General features: G+C 43.2%; 1 protein-coding gene, 1 long non-coding RNA gene and 1 other non-coding gene across 4 annotated transcripts; 1 reads left to right on the plus strand and 2 right to left on the minus strand.

Moving 5' to 3' along the window:
• Positions 1-419: 419 nt before the first annotated feature.
• LOC115176073 (ephrin-A1-like) lies at positions 420-24,483 on the minus strand. Its single transcript, XM_029735857.1, has 5 exons — positions 24,192-24,483; positions 2,701-2,996; positions 2,111-2,176; positions 1,873-1,965; positions 420-1,514 (listed from the first exon to the last, which is right to left on the minus strand). The coding sequence occupies exons 1-5, from the start codon at positions 24,287-24,289 to the stop codon at positions 1,393-1,395; spliced, it is 675 nt and encodes a 224-aa protein (XP_029591717.1). The 5' UTR covers positions 24,290-24,483; the 3' UTR covers positions 420-1,392.
• On the plus strand, positions 4,917-6,199 carry LOC115176074 (uncharacterized). Of its 2 annotated transcripts, none has more exons than XR_003872154.1 (3): positions 4,917-5,081; positions 5,167-5,323; positions 5,791-6,199. It is a non-coding gene; the product is annotated as an uncharacterized LOC115176074 (long non-coding RNA). The 2 variants fall into 2 exon arrangements; XR_003872153.1 differs by having other exon boundaries at positions 4,924-5,081; positions 5,187-5,323.
• trnag-ucc (transfer RNA glycine (anticodon UCC)) lies at positions 13,639-13,712 on the minus strand. Its single transcript has one exon. It is a non-coding gene; the product is annotated as a tRNA-Gly (tRNA).
• Positions 24,484-25,828: the final 1,345 nt, after the last annotated feature.

The raw sequence follows: 25,828 nt of genomic DNA on the forward strand, positions 1-25,828 counted from the left end.
ACAGCATTTATGACCGGGGCAGCTCTAGCAGGGTAGAAATTTGACAAACAGACTTGTTGGGAAGGTGGCATCCTATGACGGTGCCACGTTGAAAGTCACTGAGCTCTTCAGTAAGGCCATTCTACTGCCAATGTTTGTCTATACAGATTGCATGACTGTGTGCTCGATTTTATAAACCTCTCAGCAACTGGTGTGGCTGAAATAGCCAAATCCACAAAAAAACATTTTTACTTGGTTGACTTTGTGTCAATAGAGGTAGAGAACAGTGTTGCATAGTGAAACACTGTTCTGGCAAGTACTGTGATGAGCATAGTTCAGTCTGGGTTATTTTGTTTGTCAGTTTAAACGGTACGGGTGCATGATCTGACATACAGAGAAGGCCTGCCTTACACTGCTACACACAATGCACTGTATCCGTGTTTGTTTTTGGCAGTTTTAACATTGTTTGACCTCTCTCTCCCTCGCACACTTCCTCTCTCACTGAAACACTAATTCTAACACTCTTCCGCCTCAGAGAGAGCTCACTTACCAACAGTAAGCATAGCATTTGTTAAACATACAGTATTGTATACAGTAAATCTTTCAGCTGCAAACTTTTACAAATGATTTTCACAGAATGTACACAATGCCTTTCCATGTAGTTAGTGTCTACTATGTCATGGATCTGTATTGTGCTGTCAGTCAGTCTGTGCATCAGTCAGTCCGTCTGTTGTGCTATATGGTTAGTGCTGTGAAAGCACATGGTCGAGTCTGCACAGGAACATTAATAGTTAGCTAACACATCCCCTGCTTTTGTCGATGCTACATTGAGAAAGAATCACTTGGACATTTAGTGCCACTCAATTACAGTACAATAACAATACCACAGACAGAACACATTAGTCAAGGTTGGAATAAAATAGTTACATACTGAAGAGATGATCACTGTATTCTTTGGCTCAAAAGCTTAGAGAAGATGTTTCAGTAAATGCAGTTTTTTTTCCTAACACCAATTCATATCAAATCCAAATAGTTGTCCATGTAAGAAAGTCATTTAGCTTTTGTCTTCAGTGATTGTCCTTCGTCCATTTATGTTCCTCTTCAAAATGTTCTTACACACTTTTCCAAAATGAATGTTTTTTTTTGGAGGAGAAGAGCAAAACACTAACATGAAAGAGAACAAAATCTCTCCAGGAAATACTGACATCTTGAGAAAGCTCAGTGCCTTCCCACAAAACTCCAACCAAATTCTCACTCAGCACACTTAGTGCATGTGTCCATCCGTACTTACGAGATTAAAAATGTCCCTCTCCCAGTGACCAGCACTTGGGCTTTGAGAACTGTCTTTTGTGTCTGTGGTTCCCCACAGACCAACTTCATTGTATGTCCTCCAAGTCTATGAGATTTGTAGTCTCACTGTAACAGTAATAATAAGACTGGGACAATCAATGACAGGATGGAGAAGGACGCCTTTGACACCGATGAATTTGTCCGCACACTTTTCTGGACCTCTGGCAGGATTACCACTGGGTCATCTGTATGGTGAAAATATAGAATATATTAGTCCATGTTAACTCACCCTTAATCTTAACTTCAAGGGCCGGTTTCCCGGACACAGATTAATCCTAGTCCTTGATTAAAAAGCATCATCAATGAACAATCTCCATTGAAATATACAATGCATTTGGAAAGTATTCAGAACCCTTGACTTTTTCCACATTTTGTTACTTTACAGCCTTATTCAAAAATGTATTAAATAGTTTTTTCCCCCGCATCACGTCTTTCAAACCGGCCCTAAACGTTCAGTCCTAGGATCAAGTACAACTGGCCCATAGAGAATACAACTGGCCCATAGAGAATACAACTGGCCCAATGGTTTGTTCATTAACATACCTGCAGGCAGCCTGTTGGAGGGGTTGTGTGCTCCACCCCCAGCTCCAGGTACAGCTGCAGCTCCTCCAGTTGCAACCCTGGCCTCTTGAGAACCTGGATGAGAAAAATAACAATCAATTCCTCTGCCATACTGCAGCTAAAAATCATCATCAGACAAAGATTACATTCCAAATGGCACCCTATTCCTTATATAGTGCACTACTTTTGACCACCCAACCACTAGGGCAGTGAAACTTACCATCAGTGGCTACGACGTCTACCCTGAGCCTGAGGCACTCCTGTCCGTGGTGGTGCAGAGGTTTGGCTGGAGAGGGGAAGGAACAAAGACGAGCGTTAATTACAGAAAAACAAATGCACTTATCCTCCTGTGTCACCTTAATCTACCTCCACAGACAGACAGACGCACGCACGCACGCACGCACGACCTGCAGCCATCTGTGAACAGGCGGAGGGTGTCCCGTCCTGTCGCTCATCTAATTACAACACACTCAGGGTCACAGCATCGCCTCTCTCTGGGTGATTGGGCCACCAGCTATCTGCTAGCTACCATGTGAGCGCTAATGCACAACATAGCATGCCAACAACACAACATAGCATGCCAACATTCACTGCCTTCAAGGTGGCGACTTGTTTGTCTGGGTGCTTTACCAAGGGTCATACACATCTATATCAAATCGGCAGTGCTTTTCCCTCACATTTTCCCTCACTCTCATTTTGACATGACTACTTTTGAGGTCTGAAAACATCAAACAAACGTTGACTTTCGGGTTAAGTTCTCTTACAAATTCTCTAGAAATAATTTATTTACATGGATAGCTAGACACTTACAGATATAGTAGTAGCTCTCTCCCTGGCGGAACTCCTTGCCCAGGGTGAAGGGGGTGAAACGCTGGAACTTCTCTGAGAACTTCTCGGCGGCGTGGGGGGCGAAGGGGTGGCCACACTCCCAGCGCATCTGGTCGTAGGACTGAGGCTTGCAAGCGTCGTAGTCCTCCTGCTCCACCATGTAGAGCACGTAGCGCTCAGCATCCTGCGATGCCACCTCGCCCAGCGGGTAGTGGGGGCACACGATGTCCAGGTAGTCGTTCAGACGCACCTCCACCGCATAGTCGTCCCTTAGGAACCTGAGGACGAAGATCAAAAGGGGGAAGGAGGGGGTTAGTCGAGTCACAAGTGTCATCGGGATTAATAAGTACGGCGATGGCTTCAGAGCGGCAAAAAAATACAACAATCAGATTTTGAATTATGCATCGGCCGGTGGCGTGTGCCCCGTATTCAAAAGGGGAAAATCGTGGAGGAGATGGAGAGACATGAGCAGCAGGCAGGGAGAAAACACAATAAGTGGGAAAGTGAGTTGGGTGGATGTGTATAAATATGGATGATTGTGGACAGCAGTGCTGTCTGTGCTGGGAGCTAGTCCTGAGTGCACATTGATCCAGGCTCCCCCTGGCACCCAGCGATGTTTACAGAGAAACATTAGCAGTCATTCAGGACAACGGGCCGGGAGATGAGTATCGATACTAATCTGCAGACAGAGCTAGACACCAGGCATGCACAGACAAGGGGTGCCTAATCACAAACACACACCACCGCCGCCCGAAAGAGTGAGCGGCGTGAATATGAGGAGGCCAGGTCTCTCCTGAGCATTTACCCCTTTCATTAATGACAAACACGTCTGGTCCTTGTCGGTTTCTGGCTCCTGCCACACTCCCCCTCTCATTACAGATACACACATAGGGACCAGATACAGTCAGACTATCTGCATGCCTCTCCTCCCTCCAGTCCTCTCCAAGCTTTTTGCACCAGCAGTCCTTGGGCGGATTTACATTTGTAAAATATGTCTAGTGAGATCTACAGTATGTCTCTTCAACAATCAGATTTGCAACTTCTCTGTTTACACTAGCCTTGGGATGTGATTCCTGCTTCATGTGTGAGTGCAGCTTTTAGCATACCGTAAATGCCATAGTATGTAGACAAACAAATTAAGGATAGCAATTCAAACTATACAGGAGCTTCTCATCTAAACCATATTGCACATAGGTTTGCACACTTGATTAATGCAACGATACACAAATGTGTGGATATTTTTAAAGCTGGATGTCTGGATTTTTCCAAGCTGTTTAAAGGCACAGTCAACTTAGTGCATGTACACTTCTGACCCACTGGAATTGTGATACAGTGAATTATAAGTGAAATAATCTGTGTGTAAACAATTGTTGGAAAAATTACTTGTGTCACGCACAAAGTAGATGTCCTAACCGACTTGCTAAAACTATAGTTTGTTAACAAGACATTTGTGGAGTGGTTGAAAAACAAGTTTTAATGACTCCAACCTAAGTGTATGTAAACTTCTGACGTCAACTGTATATCAGTCCCTCTAAACTACACAAGCATCTCTCCTGGACCTGATTTGTGTCGTCAAAGTAGCGCAGTGTAAAGAGGCCCCTAGATCCACCCAGTAAAAAAACCACCTACACTCCCACCCTCCTCCCCTTTCTTTTTTGCTCTCCTTCTCTACCTTTCTTTCTTCCCCGTCATTCTCTCACAGAGATATGTGTTCATCTCCATCCATCCATCACCACACACACACACACACACACACACACACCCCAACCTGGAGGGAGCAGTAGCTAGCTCTAACCTCTAGCACTACAACCACCACCCCCTCACCCAGTGTTCAGTTCCTTAAGCTGTGCTTATCCATTACCACCTCCTCCTGCCTGAATCGGTCTGCATCACCAGGGTGCCCAGAGTAACGGAGAAGTGGAGTAAACTCACCCGGCTTAAATGTTTTCACAACACGCGCCCCGAATGTGTGTCTTAGATAGAGTTTTATTGCTTTTGCAATGAATACATGTGCAACTCTGCATTTGGGGGACTCTCACAAAGCCAGCTAGTGTGTGGTGTGTTATATCCACCCCCTATTAAGGCGGCCGCATGCTTCCCAACCGAAACAGTTTGGTACAGTTTGTGTATATTATATTGTGCCGTTTTTGTTCGCTTTGGAGTTCAGTTAAGGTTTTGTCGGCTGTTTGGGCACACAACCATTTTTTCTCAAGGGCAAGCTGAAGTTCGGAAGCTGAAATCGACACCTCTTCGTCCGTGATTGGTCAACTGTCGGGTTGACGCAAGTTTTTGCCTGTCGATTCAGCCCGAAACTCATGTGGATTCAACATGGCGAACGACAACTTTGAGCATCAATTGACCGAGTAAGTAAAAAGTACCTACCCCAGTACAATTCTACCTATGCATTATATAAAGACTAGCATGTAAATTCCAATTCATTTGAAAAAGTGGGGTCGGGTTTGCAACAGCAAAGAAAAGAAACGAAACAAGGGCCGCAGTGGAGATCCCGGTAGAAAGGCTACTCCAGAAATGTTGCTGCTGGCTTGTTCGGCACATGAAGCATGGGAAGACCGAAAGGAACATGCTGTCTTCACCAACGGATGGGGTATGTTGTTGTATTTTCTATTGTAGTCGACGAAGAGTAGTCATGTTTGGCTAACAATAGCTAGCTTCTTAGTTGGCTATTGGCTAGCTAGCCTAGCAGCATACTCATGCATGGAAAGAAAGCCAACCAACTAAAGACTTCACAACTTTTGATCAAATAATTTTGTCAGAGGAAGAAAATCATAAGCTTCCCACATTGGTAACACCAAAGTCAAAGTTTGGTAGCAAAGTCTGGTAAAGGTAGAAAAGAGCTGCAGAATCAGTCCTTGACACATCACTGGCAAAGGCATTGCAAATGATTGAAAACATCTTAAGACCTGGAAAACGTCATGCACAGAGCCACCAGCTTGTCCCAGAGGTAAATGAAAAAAATAATTTCAGACTTTACTTTGATCCCTGTCCTCTGGTCTTTTTTCCCCCTCCTCTGCTCTCCACACTCCTTATTTCCTCATCTCATCCTCTCCACAGGGTCCTGGCACCTATAGCTGATTTCATGGATGAACTCTCGCCAAAACTCCAGGAGGAATTTGACCACCAGCTGCATAAGTTTGTGCATGACTTCAAGAAAATGACATGGACCAAACGACTGGGACCACAATGAAATGAACTTGTTCTGTTGTTGTTCAGACATCTCAGGAGTCAGACACTAGACACTTTCATTTTATTCTAATCAACACTTTTTTGGTTTACATGTCTGTTCATAGCAGACACTGTTGCACTATTGTTCAGAAATATTTATATTCAGAAAGATGTGCACTCCTCTGACACTTATTTAAATCCATAGACACTTGTTTACGCCTCTGTTCTCAGCAGACCATTTTGTATTGTGGTTTAATTTCAGAAGCAAGAATAAAAGGTTTATTTGTTTGCTGAAAAAGCTGTGTTTGTATTTCTTCATGTCAATACAACAGAGTTACAGTTCATATAAGGAAAATCAGTCAATTTAAATAAATTCATTAGGCCCTAATCTATGGATTTCACGACTGGAAATACAGATATTCATCGGTTCGCCACAGATACTGTACCTTTAAAAAAAAGGTAGGGGTGTGGAGCAGAAAACCAGTCAGTATCTGGTGTGACTAACATTTGCCTCATGCAGTGCAACATCTCCTTCGCATAGAGATGATCAGGCTGTTGATTGTGGAATGTTGTCCCACTCCTCTTCAATGGCTGTACGAAATGGCTGGATATTGGCGGGAACAGTAACACGCTGTTTTACACAAAAATCCAGAGCATCCCAAACATGGGTGACACGTCTGGTGAGTATGCAGGCCATGGGAGAAATGGGATATATCCAGCTTCCTGGAATTGTGTACAGATCCTTGCGACATGGGGACATGCATTATCATGCCGAAATATGAGGTGATGGCAGCGAATGAATAGCACGACAATGGGCCTCATGATCTCATCACGGTATCTGTGCATTCAAATTGCCATCAATAAAACGCAATTGTGTTTGTTGTCCGTAGCTTATGCATGCCCATACCATAACCCCACCGCCACCATGGGGCACTCTGTTCACAACGTTGACATCAGCAAACTGTTCGCCCACACGACACCATACATGTGGTCTGCGGTTGTGAGGCCGGTTGGACGTACTGCCAAATTCTCTAAAACGACATTGAAGGCGACTTATGGTAGAGAAATTAACATGCGATACTCTGGCAACAGCTCTGGGACATTCCTCAAAACTTGAGACATCTGTGGTGTTGTGTGACAAAACTGCACATTTTAGAGTGGCCTTTTATTGTCCACAGCACAAGGTGCACCTCCAATGGTCATGCTGTTTAATCAGCTCCTTGATATGCCATACCCGTCAGGTGGATGGATTATCTTGGCAAAGGATGTAAACAAATATGTGCACAAAATTTGAGAGAAATAAGCTTTTTTTTTCTCTCCAATTTCGTGGTATCCAATTGGTAGTTACAGTCTTGTCTCATCGTTGCAACTCCCGTACGGACTCGGGAGAGGCGAAGGTCGAGAGCCATGCATCCTCCAAAACACAACCCAACCAAGCCGCACTGCTTCTTGACACAATGCACATCCAACCCGGAAGCCAGCCGCACCAATGTGTCTTAGGAAACACCGTACACCTGGCGACCTGGTCTGCACCCAGCCCGCCACAGGAGTCGCTAGTGCGCGATGAGACAAGGATATCCCTGCCAGCCAAACCCTCCCTAACCCGGACGACGCTGGGCCAATTGTGCGCCGCCCCATGGGCCTCCCGGTCGCGACAGAGCCTGGGCGTGAACCCAGAATCTCTGGTGGTGCAGCTAGCACTGCGATGTAGTGCCTTAGACCACTGCGCCACCCGGGAGGCCTAGAGAAATAAGCTTTTTGTGCTTATGGAATATTTTATTTCAGCTCATGTAACATGGGACCAACACTTTACATGTTGCGTTTATATTTTTCAGTGTAAATGACTGCACACTGAGACGTCCCAGAATTAGGTTTCATTTTATTAAAAAGATTAGAACTCTACTGGTTCACAGTGCACACAAAGAACTGAGTGTGTGCGCGTCCATCAAGAATCCTCCTTCTTGCAGCCATGATGCCGAATGCAATTTCTGACTCTCCGACAACGAGAGTGGTGGTAGTTCCAGGTACACCCAGGTTTATTGAGATAGACTACTGTGAGAGGTAACAAGAGATATATATATATATATATAGTAAACAAAAACGTTTCCAGGAACCATATTCCAGAAGCCTTGATAAAATGGCACTTTCATATAGAGGTGTATACATGTATGCAGTAACAAGGGAAATTAGAAACTGAAATTGATTCCAACATTCTATTATCAACATACCTGGATAAGGGTGCATGAGGTTCTCATGTAGGGGGAAAGCCGCATCTCCCATGAAAACATGAGGACGTTGTAGTACCTGGCAGGACAGCTGGCGGTGGTAAGTTGAGGGTCTTCTGCAGCAGTTCGGACCCAAAAGAACTCTTGAAACACTTCACCCTAGCTCTTTCGGCCATATGCCCCTACATCCACCATTGTGGACCTGCAGCGGCATCTTCTCTGTCTCCGTATCTCGCCTATTGATGTTCCCAGCAACACATAAATCGAGTAGATCCCGGGCAATTTGAAAAAATGTAATTCTCGCCAGTCAAGTGTCTCTCTATATACACAATTTTATTCTCCTGCCGGATGCTCCTGCCGGATGCTCCGTATTCCTTGTTTAGGTGTGTCGTCACTTCCTTGTTTGGCTGTAGATGGCTATTACCAGCTCATCCGCCTCTAATGTCCTGGGGTCATATTGCCGCTTTCCCCTTCATTTTTCAAGCGAATATCTTTTCAGGGAGCATGGGATCACACTCGTTCAGTTTGGCTAGTCGAAGTCGAACAGAAGCATGCTGACGCCTTTACACCACACAGCTCTGTGAGAGATGGGTTTCTCCATAGTCCTGGGCTGGGTATTTGCACATCTGCCAATGAAAACTCCACATTGGAGCCATTTTGGCTCTTGGGTATTTGTTTTTTTGTTGAGAATTCCAGCTTCACCCCATGAAAGCAATGAACACAAGAAGTGACATTTGGGATGTGTTCCGGGGGGGGGGTGTTGATGTGACAAGGTCCATATGTGTGAGTAACGATCAAAGTGCACAACCAGAGAGAGGCCCTTGTCGCTCATTAGCTGGTGTTGTTTGTTACCGGTGGACCCCCTGGTTAAAGGACAGACGCTGTGGCTCCAAACTCCTAGTGCCCACTACCCTTCCCCCACCCCTCCAGCGCAACCCCCTCTGCCTCCCCGCTTCATTGCTTTCTCTCAATGCAGATGACCAGATGAACAGCACTGTGGCAAGAGTAGTGTTGGGCCGGTAAAAAGAGCAACTGTTTCTCTCTGTATACTAATTAAGCGAGTCAACATCCATCTAGCTGCATAATAGTAGCATATTAAGCAAACACAGGGCCAGTAATTATTATTCCAATGACTGTGCTAGGACAGCTTAGTGCTTATCTACAGTTTGCTTAGCTGCCACACACTGTTTACAAGTTCCACTGTAGAGTGGTCATTTTGCCTGCCACTCACAATTCCAGCTAAATCGATAATACTATTGAGCAAACATGTTTGTATGGTGTGTTTGACCTAGTATCCTCCTCAAACAGTAACCGCACGAGCAAGCACGCACACACTCTCTCTCCCCCTCCCCCTGATTTAAAAGTTGTTTGTGGTATGGTTCCAAAGTATTCATCAAAAGGGGGTAGAAGGGCGGTGCAATTAAAACACAAAAAGGGGTAATAAAGTCACCCTGGAGGGGGGGGGGTAATTATTCTTCCCACTCCCCCCACCCTTCCCCCTCAAGGCTGGGAGTGAGGGAGCCATGTGAATGAGAGGGTCAGGGGCCTCAAATGGCTTTTCTTCTGTGGTAAACTTTGTGTGTGTGAGTACTGTTGCTTCATCAATGCCACCGTTTCATACAGTGGTACTATTCACACCCTCCTCTGATGGAATATCTTACTAACCCAAATGAACAGGGGGCTGAATACACACCCAAGAGGGGCCCCTTTATTAATTGTAAATAGTTTATCCCGGGGGCTTTTGCAGCACGACTGATTAAAAGGCACTTCAAAGAATGCCTGATTGAAAAGTTTTTAACAATGTCAAACATAGTCAACCTTCACTCTGGCAGACTCTAAACAGCTTCTCGCTCTTGATTTCAGACTCCACTTGGAAATGGCGCCTGAATTGCTTCTCACTATGGTTACAGAGCTGATTTATGCCCTCTGTTGTTCCTTGGATGCTCTGTTTTAAATGGCAGCAACATTTACAGAAATAACTTCAGCGAGGGGTGACTGCATTCTCTGCTTATGGAGGATTTGTGGAACTATGACAGATATGCAACTACGATTGTGTGTGTGTGTGTTGGGTTGGGTTTGCTGAGGAATCTGTGTGTGTGTGTGATGATAAGGGGGGATAATGAATGACGACGATAGCAGACAGCCAGCCAGTGAACGTCAAGTGGTTGTGTGCGTGTGTTGTGTCTAGTACAAAATAGACTCCAGACGGTTTGAACCTCTCCTCTAGAGTTAATTATTGATTTATTAGAGCCTCTTCAGGGGCAGGAGCCTGATCTATCTACTTTAATCTCTCTGGCCAGCGTTTTGCTTTTTTCTTCACCTCTACCCCCTCCCTCTCTCATCTCTGCACTCTATCGCCCTGTGGAATGTTGGACATCTGAGGGGAGGAGGGCTCACTCAGGATCAAAGGTCAGACAATCGCAGAGTCAGCACCAGAGGGTCCTTGGACGCACACACGGTCAGCAAGTAATGTGCTGCTCCCGTGCATTTAAAAGCCCCGAGATGGATGTTGTGTGGAGAATCACCTGCTTTGAGGTTCAGTTGTCTATTTAAAAGCACATGAGGTTACACCAGCTGACAAGCTCGCAACACCTGACCACTGTGAAACCTCTACAGCAATTACCATCAGTGCCATAGTCCAGAGCCATCACCCATCACTCAAACCTAGAGCAATTACACTAACCTCAGAATCTTTTTTCCCCCCATCGGGTTATAATGCCACACTAATACAGCCGTTACGGCTGAGTGGATCGGAATGCCGCGGGGTGCCTAATCGGCTCGCCCAAGCACGGATTATCGGGTGGAGCAGCGGCTGAGCGCGGGTCCATTCAGCGGCACCAGACTCTGCCTAATACAAGGGCTTAGAGCTGACACCGAGGCCCAGAGAGGGAGGATGGTAATGGGGGAGAGCGGGGCAGGGTGGGGCCCTGGGTCCATTGTTCCCAAACAGAGAGGGGTATTACTCTGGACTTTGGGACTTCAAAAAGGGACTGAACACACTGTGTGTGTAAGAGTGACTGTGTGTATGTCCATAGGACCATGGAGGGAAAATGGGAAAGTGAGAGGTGTTAAAAAAAAGAGACATGAAAGACATGGGTGGCATTTCTTTCTGAATTTATCCTCTGGAAAAAGAAAAACAGTTAAGAGATGTTTTTTTAAATTGAGGAGCGTGAGAGAGGAGAGCCACTCTGAAATATAAGTCTGGCTGTGCTGTGGGGCTAGTTCACATTTTTCTACACAGCTACATTTCATCTATCCATCTCTGTCAGGTCTCCCCACCATCTCCCTGTCCATCTTGCATCACTCAATAAGCCCAATAGATCCCCATTTAATTCCAACCTCTCCCCTAGCACTTGCCGAACCAATCAGAGCCGGCCTTGTTGGAATGCCAAATATGTGAGTTTGTGACCCACTGTTTGTAGAGGCTAACACAGTTAATAGAAACAAGAATGGTTAAACTCTATTAGCCCCTCCCGCTTAACATAATATTCAGAGGCAGGTTCATACTTGGGTTGTGTTGACTTCTGTCATCAATCTCTCTCCTTTCTAGATCTGTTACTTTACCGTTGTTCATTCTGACAGCGCCCTTGGCCAAAGACTTCAACGCCTTCCCTCCCACAAAGTAACCCCAGAATCCACCAGCAACATAATTGCCTTATTTTGGACAACCACAGGGATATGAATATGTGTGCTCTTTCTAACAGTCTAACACGGTCCCAGAGTCATTTGTACTTCTGTAAGAGCCTGACCAAAAAATGTCACCACTGAAATGACATGACTCAAGAGGCAAAGATTTTGCAGAATTGATTTCCATAGGATAAACCTTGTTTTTTTCATCATTATTTCCCCAATCCTCAGAGTATAATAGTCTGTGAGCATTCACCATTGTTTGCCTGCCCGTGGCTTTGAAACTTTACAAGTAGGTTTGGCTGAGATAATCTATTCAATGCAAAGAGGTAATCATTACACATCTTGACCTCCAGGGGGAACCAGTAACTGGAACTGTGTATGTGTGAGACCCATACTCTAGACCAGTGTTACTCACCATTTTTTGTAAGAGGTCCACTTTGGGTTGAGACAATCATTCAGAGGGCCGCACAGATCTTTCATTTGTTGTGCTTTTTCTTCCAATATTATCAATTGAGCAAATTCAGAGCAAGAGAGCACATGCAATTGATTTGATGTACAGTACATCATAAATATATATACACATACACACATTAAATAGGGTACATCACATGTATAAGACCCATATTAAGGGTTACCTCAGTAGTTGGATGAGTGAAAATGTCCCCTCTGCTCCATGACTGAATTCATTCTAACTGTATAGTGTTGTTGCTATCCTTGTGAGGCAATCCAGGTGTGCATTGGTCAGTGTTTCTCTGTTTTTGTTTCACAATGTTCATTGTTGAAAATGTTGCTTCACATGAATAAGTGCTGATAAAAATAATAATAAAAAAAAAAAATGGGTCACCTTTTGCACACACTGCTTCAGAAGTGGATACTCCGTGTCTAACACTAAGCTCCAGAAATGGGCAACACCTGATCTTAGTTCACATTGCAATGAACTGATATCCTTTAATCTTGACTCAAACTCCCTTGGAGCTGGAGATTCACAGTGTTCAGGTGGCAGGTGATGTCAGTTTAAAAAGCCACCTTCACAGATTTGAGGGAGGAGGGAGAGAAATCTTTCCAAAACTCTGTCACGAGACAGCCATTGTGAAATATCAAGTCACCGTATTCTGTCTGGTATTCCTCCAGCAACTCGCGGAATTTCCGGTGATTCAGTGCCCTCGCAATAATTATTATATAACCTTTATTTTACTAGGAAAGTCAGTTAAGAATAAATTCTTATTTACAATGACGGTCTAGGAACAGTGGGTTAACTGCCTTGTTCAGGGGCAGAACGACAGATATGTACCTTGTCAGTTCGGGGATTCGATCTATCAACCTTTCGGTTACTAGTCCACCTGCCGCTCATAATAATGTCCACCACGCACACAACTTGCTGCATCACATTCTGTAAGTCACAGTCTGAGTTTAGCCACAAGTGCTTCCTGATGAATGACACAATGAAATGTAACAAATTATATTTTAGCGGGTCAGAAGAGCACTCCCTTTAACAATGTGCTCCTAATCTCAGCTCGTTACCTGTATAAAAAAAAAGACACCTGGGAGCCAGAAATCTTTCTGATTGAGAGGGGGTCAAATACTTATTTCCCTCATTAAAATGCAAGTCAATTTATAACATTTTAGACATGCATTTTTCTGGATTTTTTTGTTGTTATTCTGTCTCTCACTGTTCAAATAAACCTACCATTAAAATTATACACGGATCCTTTCTTTATCAGTGGGCAAACGTACAAAATCAGCAGGGGATCACACATTGAATTGAAATTGTATCATTTACATTTTAGTCATTTAGCAGACGCTCTTATCCAGAGCAACTTACAGTAGTGAATGCATACATTACATAATTATTTAAAAATGTATTTATTTTTTCCCCTGTACTGGTCCCCCGTGGGAATCGAACCCACAACCCTGGCGTTGGAAACACCATGCTCTACCAACTGAGCCACACGGGACGATCATCATTGTTATGTACTATGAATGGAAAATAAGAAAAATCACCGCAAGCCGCAAATGAAGGGCTTTGGCCTGCGGGCCGCGCAATGAGTACCACTGCTGTAGATGAACGACAATATGCATGCAATCGCTGTGGGAACAAGTTAACAATCAGAGTCCAGCCATTTCAACAACAGGACAAACGCATCAAAACGACCTTTATTTACAGAACAACACACATAATGGCTCATGTTCAGAGACAATAAATCGACCCCATACACACACATTCTCCTACACACTTCATTACAAATGCATGGATACGTGCAAAGACAAAGACTGTGTTGTTGGACAAGTCTGGACACACACACACAATTCCATGTTTATCATATTCCTACGTCTGTTTACCAGGAAAGTCTTTCATACACAGTATTTGGGGTTGAGAGGTTGTAAAACATTGAGGAGGAGGTGGAGGAAGAGGAAGTCTGGCGCGTAGATAAGGAAGAGGCAGAGACATGGGCAGAAAAACACCCATAAGGTTGATTGAGGTGAAAATGATCAGAAGGAAACTCTTGAGGAGAGAGACAGTGGAACACACACACACTATCAAAACAACCAATCAATATTCATCCAATTACTCTCACTGGCAGGAAACGCGTTGTTAATTTGTGAAATGATCCTAAGAACATTTTATCAACCCCCTTAAGTAATAAGTACAGGGTTTGGTGATTGCGTGTGCCAGTGTGTGAGAACGGCATTGCTTATTGTGTCGGCAGGATATGCCGTTTCCCGGGAAAAGACTAGGCCAGGAAGCTCACACTCGTAGGGAAACACGCACATACACGCTCTTGTAACACTGCCTCTGAAAACCTTTGGCCTGATTCACTATCTTACTTTACTCAATAAAACTTAGCAACCTTCCTTCTCCCACCCAGACAGACAGGAAATTGGCTTTGTCATTATGGTCGTCAAGGTAAAGTCTGCTTAACTGATGATTGAAAACTATAATACTGTCGCTTGGGTGATATACTGTTTATACAGTAGTATTTCAAAATACTAATGGTATGATTTTCAATATCGTGTTTTTTTTTGTGTGTATACAGTACCATTCAAAAGTTGGGACACACCGACTCATTCAAGGGTTCTTTATATTGTAGAATAGTGAAGACATCAAACCTATGAAATTACACATATGGAATCATGTAGTATCCAAAAAAGTGTTAAACAAATCAAAATATATTTTAGATTCTTCAAAGTAGCCACCCTTTGCCTTGATGACAGCTTTGCACACTTGGCATTCTCTCAACCAGCATCAGCTGGAATACTTTTCAAACAGTCTTGAAAGAGTTCCCACAAATGCTGAGCACTTGTTGGTTGCTTTTCCTTCACTCTGCAGTCCAACTCATCCCAAACCATCTCAATTGGGTTGAGGTCAGGTGATTGTGGAGGCCAGGTCATCTGATGCAGCACTCCATCACTCTCTCCTTCTTGGTCAAATAGCCCTTACACAGCCTGGAGGTGTGCTGGGTCATTGCCCTGTTGAAAAACAAATGATAGTGGGACTAAGCCCAAACCAGACGTGATGGTGTATCACTGCAGAATGCTGTGGTAGCCATGCTGGTTAAGTGTGCCTTGATTTCTAAATAAATCACTGACAGTGTCACCAGCAAAGCACCCCCACACCTCCTCCTCCATGCTTCACAGTGGGAACCACACATGCAGAGATCATCCGTTCACCTACTCTGCTTCTCACAAAGACACGGCGGTTGGAACCAAAAATCTCAAATTTGGACTCAAACCAAAAAGGACAGATTTCCACCGGTCTAATGTCCATTGGCCCAAGCAAGTCTCTTCTTATTTGTGTCCTTTAGTAGTGGTTTCTTTGCAGCAATTTGACCATGAAGGCTTGATTCATGCAGTCTCCTCTGAACAGTTGATGTTGAGATGTGTCTGTTACTTGAACTGTGAAGCATTTATTTGGGCTGCAATCTGAGATCTGCAGAAGAGGTAACTGAGTTTCCTTTCCTGTGGCGGTCCTCATGAGAGCCAGTTTCATAATAGCGCTCATGGTTTTTGCGACTGCACTTGAAACAAGTTCTTGAAAATTTCCGTGTTGAATTATCATGTCTTCATGTCTTAAAGTAATGATGGACTGTCATTTCTCTTTGCATATTTGAACTGTTCTTGACATAATATGGACTTGGTATTTTACTAAATAGGGCTATCTTCTGTATACCACCCCTACCTTGTCACAACACAACTGATTAGCTCAAACACATTAAGAGGAAAGAAATTCCACAAATGAACTTTTAACAAGGTACACCTGTTAATTGAAATGTATTCCAGGTGACTACCTCATGAAGCTGGTTGAGCTAATGCCAAGAGTGTGCAAAACTGTCATCAAGGCAACAGGTGGCTACTTTGAAGAATCTCAAAATCTATTTTGATTTGCTTAACAGTTTTTGGTTACTACATGATTCCATATATGTTATTTCATAGTTTTGATGTCTTCACTATTATTCTACAATGTAGAAAATAGTAAAAATAAAGTAAAACCCTGTAATGAGTAGGCGTCCAAACATTTTACTGGTCCTGTGTGTAATAATTATAAATATAAATATATATATATATATATATATATATATATATATATATATATATATATATATATATATATATATATATATATACACATACACACATCGTTTTGATGTCTTCACTATATATACACACACACGTATGTGGAAACCCCATCAAATTAGTGGATTCGGTTATTTCAGCCTCACCCGTTGCTGACATGTGTATAAAAATTGAGCACACACCCATGCAATCTCCATTGCTAAACATTGGCAGTAGAATGGCCTTACTGAGGAGCTCACTGACTTTCAACGTGGCATAGTCATAGGATGCCACCTTTCTAACAAGTCTGTTCGTCAAATTTCTGCCCTGCTAGAGCTGCCACGGTCAACTGTAAGTGCTTTATTGGGAAGTGGAAACATCTAGGAGCACAAGCTCACAGAACGAGACTGCCGATTGCTGAAGCACATAAAAATCATCTGTCCTCGGTTGCATTACTCACTACCGAGTTCCAAACTGCCTCCAGAAGCAACACCAACACAATAACTGTTTGTCGGGAGCTTCATGAAATGGGTTTCCGTGGCCGCACACAAGCCTAAGATCACCATGCGCCATCTGGCAGTCCGACAGTGTTTGGCGGATGCCAGGAGAACGCTACCTGCCCGAAAGCATAGTGCCAACTATAAAGTTAGGTGGAGGAGGCATAATGGTCCGGGTCTTTTTTTCATGGTTGGGGCATGGCCCCTTAGTTTCAGTGAAGGGAAATCTTAACGCTACAGCATACAATGACATTGTAGACGATTCTGTGCTTCCAACTTTGTGGCAACAGTTTGGTGAAGATCCTTTCCTGTTTCAGCAAGACAATGCCCCTGTGCAGAAAGCAAGTTCCATACAGAAATGGTTGGTCAAGATCGGTGAGGAAGAACTTGACTGGCCTGCACAGAGCCCTGACCTCAACCCCATCAAACACCTTTGGGGATGAATTGGAACGCTGATTGTGAGCCAGGCCTAATCGCCCAACATCAGTGCCCGACCTCACTAATGCTCGTGGCTGGAATGTCTAGTGGAAAGCCTTCCCAGAGGAGTGGAGGCTGTTATAGCAGTAAAGGGGGGGGACCACCTCCACATTAATGCCCATGATTTTGGAATGAAATGTTCAACGAGCAGGTGTCCACATACTTTTGGTCATGTAGTGTATGTCTTGTGGGGGCTGTGGTGGTGTGTGCATCGCCACTGCTTAGAACTATTAACTGTAAGAAATCTAAGATGTGTCAAATAAATTATATTCAGCTCAGGGCTCCACTCCAGCTATGCATTTGGTTTGCTAACTTGCTAGCTAAGTGGCTAGATGTCAAGATCAAGCTACTTGGTTACAGCAGAGACATTAAATCCCCTCCTGGATCAAGAACCTTTGTTGCATTGAGTTTATTTTTTATTATAAAAAATAAAAAATGGCGCCCCACTCGATAATACCATATTCCCCGGTATTGTACAGCAACATTATGACAGTATCAACACCTGGATACCGCCCCACCCTACTACACACCCCGTCATCCCTTCTCACACGCCAATGATCATTGACCTACAGTTGAAGTCTGAGGTTTACATACACCTTAGCCAAATACATTTAAAACACAGTTTTTCAAAATTCCTGACATTTAATCCTAGTACAAATTCCCTGTCTTAGGTCAGTTAGGGTCACCACTTTATTTTAAGAATGTGAAATGTCAGAATAATAGTGGAGAAAATGATTTATTTCAGCTTTTATTTCTTTCATCACATTCCCAGTCAGGTCAGAAGTTTACATACACTCAATTAGTATTTGGTAGCATTGCCTTTAAAATTGTTAAACTTGGGTCAAATGTTTAGGGTAGCCTTCCACAAGATTCCCATAATAAGATGGGTGAATTTTGGCCCATTCCTCCTGACAGAGCTGGTGTAACTGAGTCAGGTTTGTAGGCCTCCTTGCTCGCTCACACTTTTTCAGTTCTGCCAACAAATGTTCTATAGGATTGAGGTCAGGGCTTTGTGATGGCCACTCCAATACCTTGACTTGGTTGTCCTTAAGCCATTTTGCCACAACTTTGGAAGTATGCTTGGGGTCATTGTCCATTTGGAAGACCCATTTGCGACCAAGCTTAACTTCCTGACTGATGTCTTGAGATGTTGCTTCAATATATCCACATAATTTTCCTTTCTCATGATGCCATCTCTTTTGTGAAGTGCACCAGTCGCTCCCGCAGCAAAGCACCCCCACAACATGATGCTGCCACCCCCGTACTTCACGGTTGGGATGTTGTTATTCGGCTTGCAAGCCTCCCCCTTTTTTCTCCAAACATAACGATGGTCATTATGGCCAAACAGTTCTATTTTTGTTTCATCACACCAGAGGACATTCCTCCAAAAAGTATGATCTTTGTCCCCATGTGCAGTTGCAAACCGTAGTCTGTCTTTTTTATTGCAGTTTTGGAGCAGTGGCTTCTTCCTTGCTGAGCGGCCTTCCCGGTTATGTCAATATAGGACTCGTTTCACTGTGGATATAGATACTTTTGTACCTGTTTCCTCCAGCATCTTCACAAGGTCCTTTGCTGTCGTTTTGGGATTGATTTGCACTTTTCGCACCAAAGTACATTCATCTCTAGGAGACAAAACGCGTCTCCTTCCTGAGCGGTATGCCGGCTGCGTGGTCCCATGGTGTTTATACTTGCGTACTATTGTTTGTACAGATGAACGTGGTACCTTCAGGTGTTTGGAAATTGCTCCCAAGGATGAACCAGACTTGTGGAGGTCAAGCAAAGAGGCACTGAGTTTGAAGGCAGGCCTTGAAATACGTCCACAGGTACACCTCCAATTGACTCAAATGATGTCAATTAGCCTATCAGAAGCTTCTAAAGCCATGACATCATTTTCTGGAGTTTTCCAAGCTGTTTAAAGGCACAGTCAACTTAGTGTATGTAAACTTCTGACCCACGAGAATTGTGATACAGTGAATTATAAGTGAAATAATCTGTCTGTAAACAACTGCTGGAAAAATTACTTGTGTCATGCAAAGTAGATGTCCTATCCGACTTGCCAAAACTATAGTTTGTTAACAAGAAATTTGTGGAGTGGTTGAAAAACGAGTTTTAATGACTCCAACCTAAGTGTTTGTAAACTTCCGACTTCAACTGTATATTGTTTGTGTGCATTGATATGCAGGCTACGTGTGCCTATTGTAAAAAAATAAAGTATGTCGTTCTGCCCTTGAGCGGTTGTCTATTAACGTTCTGTATTATGTCATGTTTCATGTGTGTGGACCCCAGGAAGAGTAGCTGCTGCTTTTGCAACAGATAATGGAGATCCTAATAAAATACCAACAACAAAAAATAGATTGAGGCTATCACATCAGATTACTGGTAGTCCGCAATCTCAGCGTGTTTTCTCCGATTCCAATTCACTCGACAGAGATTAGGGAGCAGTTTATGGGATATGGGGGAGGTAGAGAAACAGAGAATGAGTGGAAGAGTCCTTTACAGAAATTACTAGAAAGGGGGTGAAAACTAAGGGAATAATATGAGATTAGCGAGAAGAGGAAAAACTGCCCTTTTTTGCAGAAAATAGGAGATGAGGGAGATACAGTGTAGAAATCCCTTCTCACACACCACCTACTTATACCAGAAGACGTGGCTATCCAACCCTCTCTCTACACACACACACACACACACACACCTTTGTTATTCTCACTTTTACTCCTTTCAGAGTGGCAGAGCAGAGTTCTCAGACTGGTTCGACCACTTCCACTGCCTCGTGAAAAAAAGCACAAGAAGAGAAACGCATACAGAGTGAGCCAACAACTGAAAGAGGGGTCGAAATTGCTTGAGTTTATTGAAAAACCCATGGTGGCTGGAAGGAGAGGTGGGGAGGGGTTTGCTTGAGGGAAAGGTAAAGCCGGCAGAAAGAGAAAAAGAGGGCAAAGTGCCTGGTGACGAATGGCTATGGGTGCCAAAAACGATTTAAAAAAATCCACACCTCTTACCATTCTTTCCTCCTTCAGAGAGGGAGACTAGGAGGTGAGGAAATAATGGACTGAAAAGGGGCAGCATGTAAAGATGAGATAAAAGGTGGAGGGAGCAGAGAGAGAACCAGAGACAGGAGGAAGAATGAATCTCTCCGAGGCAGTTCCAAAACCGTGTGAAGAGGGGAGGCCTGAGCAGCAGACAGCATTCAAAGGCCACTGCAGTGACAGAATGACTGACAGACTGATAGAGGCAATGGCACTTCATCACCGTGTGCACTCTGACCCCCAATCAGTCACACCAGTTACTATTCTGTTCTGTGGCACTCTGTGAAGAGAATACCCCCAATTTGTATAGGAAGCACTACAAAAAACTCCAAATTGGCTGGATAATACTTGCAAAAATCACTTATATGGGTGAAACTTACCATAAAAATCACTAATTCGAGGCAAATGCACCGTAAAGGTCACTTCTTTTGATGAAACACACTATAGAGCGATAAGCCTGTTGAGTGAAAATATCGCAAAGCTCATTTAGGTAAAAAAAAAAAGCTAAACATTAGCGAAGAAGATTAAACCCCCCAAAAGATAAATGTGCAGCGAGAAAAAGAGATTGTTGGAATTATGTGATAAGAAAAAAGCCATTAAGTTGGAAAAGAGGTAAATAGAATTGGAAAAAATTCTAAGTAAGTAAGGAGTAAGGAAAGTGTTAACATTGAACATGTTGAACTTTCTGCCACAACCAGCTTGAAACAAGGAACCAAGCCAAAATGAGAGAGGAGGTGGTGGAGAGAGGAAGAAACAGGTACAGGGAGGAGGAGGGAGGTTTACTCATGCTCTGTCAGAAAAAAAGAATGGGTAAAAGAGAGAGAAGGAGCAAGCTGAATGAGTAGGCTACAGTATTATATTACTTTCGGGTTATGAATGTTAACATCAAATCACAGCAATGCAGTGCAGTGTGCCCTTGCCCAGCAGTGTGTGAGGGTGGAAGTCTGGGTTAATGTGTGTGTGAGCGAGCAAGTCAGTGATTTAGGAGCTGGTGCTTTAACACACTGCCTCCCCCATGGGACACACCTTTCATACAGACACGTACATACGCACACACACCGAGCAAAGCATATTGATAGAGCAACTTCTGGGAACCAGTGTGAATGATTAAAGCCCTTCTTAACCTATGATGCAAGCTTGCAGATTGACACATGTAGGCACACACGGCTCCAAATTAAAGAATGTCATTGGTAGCACTCGTGCTCCCAACTTGAAAAAGTTCAGAGAACCAGATTTTTTTTTTTTTTTAATTGATTGAAATACAGCCTATATTGGGCCTACGTTGCACCCTAGAAGCTAATATGTAACACTGTAAATACATTAGTTTATTATAAAAGCTAAAATGTTGATATGAAAGTTTAGTGGAATATTAGGATACTACATTGTGTAAAAGCACATTTCTTATTTAGATGCATTACATATAAAAAAGTGTACACTGTCTCTTTAAAAAAAAAGTCAGGTTTGTGATGATTGTCATTCATGCATCGCTATGCTCATTGATTTTTCTGTGGCCCCAAATGTTTAGATATAGTGGTTAAGTTATCAGGTTGTTAGCTAGCTAGCCAATGAGGTTACATGGCTTAAAAAGTGTAAACTAATGTTCAACGACACACAATCAGTTTTAGAACTACCCACGACGTTCCCGGAATAGGAAGATAAAAATGTTGCGCTGTTAATATGGGTCATACCGTACAGGGAAGCCTTATCATTACAACGATTGATATCTGCGAGAGATTTTTTTGTATAGTTACCCGGTGCTCCTAAAATAAAACTCCTGGTCGCACAGCAAAATATTTTGTCGCACTTCAGAGCCCTGGGCGCACACACATAACAACCCAGCCAGGAACAGGATCTCTGTTGGACTGAAACACAGCGGTAGCTCGCTCACAGGCAGCGTCAACCTTGCAGTCAACATGCCCCAAGGCACAAACATAGTACACACCAATGCATAGTAGGGCATCTGTAACTGACACACACAGTTTATTCCGTAGGGGAGCAGACAGGGTAAATCGTTACCACCTAACTGACCAAGATGATTAGTCTGTTGTCAATTAGATTAGCTATAGCTTTCTAATCAAGACCATTGATTGATCTGCCACACAAACCGGAGAAGAGAGGGAGGGCGTCGACCAATAGGTGGGAGGGGGAAAAACAGATTGAGAGAAAACCAAGAAAAGAAGAGGAGAATAAATGAAGAAAAAAAAAATGTCTCTCCCAAACTCTCCTTTATTTCTGCAAGTGTGGGATTAAGTGCAGCCAGAGGGAGAGATTTTGTGCAGATATCCAATAAAAATAGCAAGCGTGGGGATTATGCATTTATTTGCAGAAATTATGATCATTGTCACTGCATTGACATAGCATGCTTCCATCTGGGACTCGTAACTTCATTCTCTGAGATTATGACATGGATGTGTTTCTGAGAACAATGAGTGTATTGTCATGGCTTTATGGGAAATCTCTATGAATCACAGCAAGATAAACTGAACTGAGTTTAGTACTGTGTGAATTTGAATATAAATGTATATGTGTGTGTGTCTACATGACAGGACATGTTAAATAAACTTTTAAAAAATGTGTTTGCATTCAAGTGAGAGTGTATGCCTTGCTGTGATTGATTGGCCGTTTGTCTTGTTTGTTTGTGTGTGATTGAGTGAGTTTGTGCCAGTGTGTTAGTGTATGAGTGAGTGTGTGTGTGTGTGTGTTTCAATCTCACCCTCCCAACTTTTCACCCAACCACCATAACTCTAATTGACCTCCACTTATTCAGAGTGGGCTGAAACCCCAACAATTTGGGCTCCAATTTCTCCTTCCCAAGCTATCCATCTCACTCCCACAATATGACCTACTAGGCAGGCTTCAAGTTACATCCTCTGTCTCTGTCATACACCATTATTCCTCATCTTTCCATCTGAAATATGAACCCTCATATGTCTCCCTGTCCTGTCCCGTCAGCCCGTCATATATATCTAGTGATTTAGTGGACAGACAGACACGCGTAATGAAAATGTAAGATGGAGATATCAACGCCATCAGTGGGGATGGGTTTGCAACCGATATTTACTACCACGGTCACGTCTCTGGGTGACTGTTATAAAGCGTTGGGTAAAGATAGGCATACCCAATTTTTTTTAAATGATATCTGTTGATACAAATGGAATGCGGAATCACATTTACTGTTAGTGTGGTTGGGTCTTTAAATAGGACATTTTATTATTATTAAAGAGATATTACACAAGCTTAAAAACTCATAGTTGCTAAAGGTGGTGCTAATAATAATGCACCTCCCATTCCATATGTCCTTGAAAGTGGGGGTAATTTAGATAGTAGCCTATCAATAAATCAGATTTATGGTATAACTATGTGTAACTACCAACTCACCGAAAGGGTAGACAAACAGATTGTGACAGATAAATTGACCAGGTTATACAAGGAATTACAGATAATAAAAATAAAAAAAGTTTCCCCTCAGGCAGTAGTGAAGCCAGTGAACAAGAAGACACTGTAACTGCCTTGCATTATCATAACAACAGTGGCCAGCTGCATATTCAGTAAACTCAGAATGTAAACCAATTAAGGCAGTAGGCTACAACAACATAATCTATTTAAATACCCTAACAATCACATTCATGTGGTAATTAAAAGGTATAGGCTATTGCATAGTCTTTGCTATGCACAGATATAAAGAGGCACTGTAGAATTATTGAGCATTGACTAGTTTGCCGACAATCCTAATCAACAAATCATGCAAGTCACAATCACAGCTTCTGATACATTGTATTACTTTGTTGCACTTGCGAATCTGATTTGCAAACCTTTACAAATGAACAGTAATGAAATAGAATGACAAAAAAAACACGTAAGCGATCACGAATAGTTTAACTTACTTGCTGTTTGTGCTATTCCAATATATGCTGTGCCTTTCTGCAGAAGCAAACCAAGCGCCGAGACTCCCAACGAAGCACAGGCTCCAGACCAAATCCATTATTTGAGTGGAGAGGATGCGTTCAGAGGAAAACCGGCGAGTCTTGCAGTCAGACAACTTTAGGAAAATATCTATGCGTTCGAGTAGGTTATTCACTCAACAAATGCACTTATGCACGTAACAGCTTCAAAACAGAAAGCAAAAATACGAAGCACTCGGGCAAAATAAGACGAGCCTGTTTCAGTCAAGCACAGTCCGTAATGAATGAACAACAATTTGCTTGGTTTCTAGTTTTGTGGAACGCCTACTATCGTTAAACACGCCTCATAATGAATGAGAACCAATGGGAGGACAAAGCGTTTTTTTTTGTTTGTCAGACGCGGGATGCACGCCCTCTGTGCTACAGGACGAGGAGAGGTCCAGTACTAAGAAGTATTAGGACCTATTCTATTGACGATTTCTTTTTCCAGACTTATTCGCAGTAGGACAGATATGTCGATTAAGAAATAACACAATTTTCACAGAATCAAACGACCCAATCTGAGGGAAGTAAGTTGTATAATAGCTTTCCACCACAACCACTTTATAGTGGTCAGTTAATTAACAGACCACCTGACCTTTAGGCTATTTTACTTCCCAAATGGCACCCGATTCCCTACAAAGTGCGCTGGTCAAAAGTAGTGCACTATATAGAGTATAGAGTGCCATTTGGGATGCATATTACATTCTATTCTTGATTACCGAGTGCCGCAGCGGTCTAAGGCACTGCATCTCAGTGCAAGAGGTGTCACTACAGTCCCTGGTTTGAATCCAGGTTGTATCACATCCGGCCGTGATTTGGAGTCCCATAGAGCGGCGCACAATTGGCCTAGCGTCGTCCGGGTTTGGCCGGGGTAGGCCGTCATTGTAAATAAGAATTTGCTCTTAACGGAATTGCCTGGTTAAATTTAAAAAAATCTCATTCCTCAATTTCAGTGAATGGTTTTGTGTAGGTCTGGTGACATTGCCAATATGACATAGGCCCATAGACATAACATTTAACTAGGGAGCATTTACTGTTGCAGTATTTGACATGGCGCCGGAAGAAATGGCAGCAGTTTTACAGGCGCCCAACCAATTGTGCTATTATGTGGGGGTTTTTCATGTTATTTGTAACTTATTTTGTACATAATGTTTCTGCCACCGTATCTTATGGCAAAAAAGAGCTTCTGGATATCAGGACAGCGATCACTCACCTCGGATTAGATAAAGATTTTTTCGTCAACAAGCAGGACGCACAAGACATTCTCCAAACACCCGACAGGGCCAACATCCCCGTTATTTGCAAGAGGAGGAGACGCAGGTACAGAGGACATAGAGCAGGATGCCTCGTGAGGACCCGCAGAAGGCGAGTGGGAAAGCTGCCGTTACCGTCAATATTACTCGCCAACGTGCAATCATTGGACAATAAATTAGACGAGGTAAGATCACGAATATCCTACTAAAACTGTAATATCCTATGTTTCACGGAATAGTGGCTGAATGACGACATGGATATTCAGCTAGCGGGATATACGCTGCACCGGCAAGATAGAACAGCACACTCCGGTAAGACGAGGG

The sequence above is a fragment of the Salmo trutta genome, chromosome 36, assembly GCF_901001165.1.
Source record: "Salmo trutta chromosome 36, fSalTru1.1, whole genome shotgun sequence".
Taxonomy (NCBI): domain Eukaryota; kingdom Metazoa; phylum Chordata; class Actinopteri; order Salmoniformes; family Salmonidae; genus Salmo; species Salmo trutta.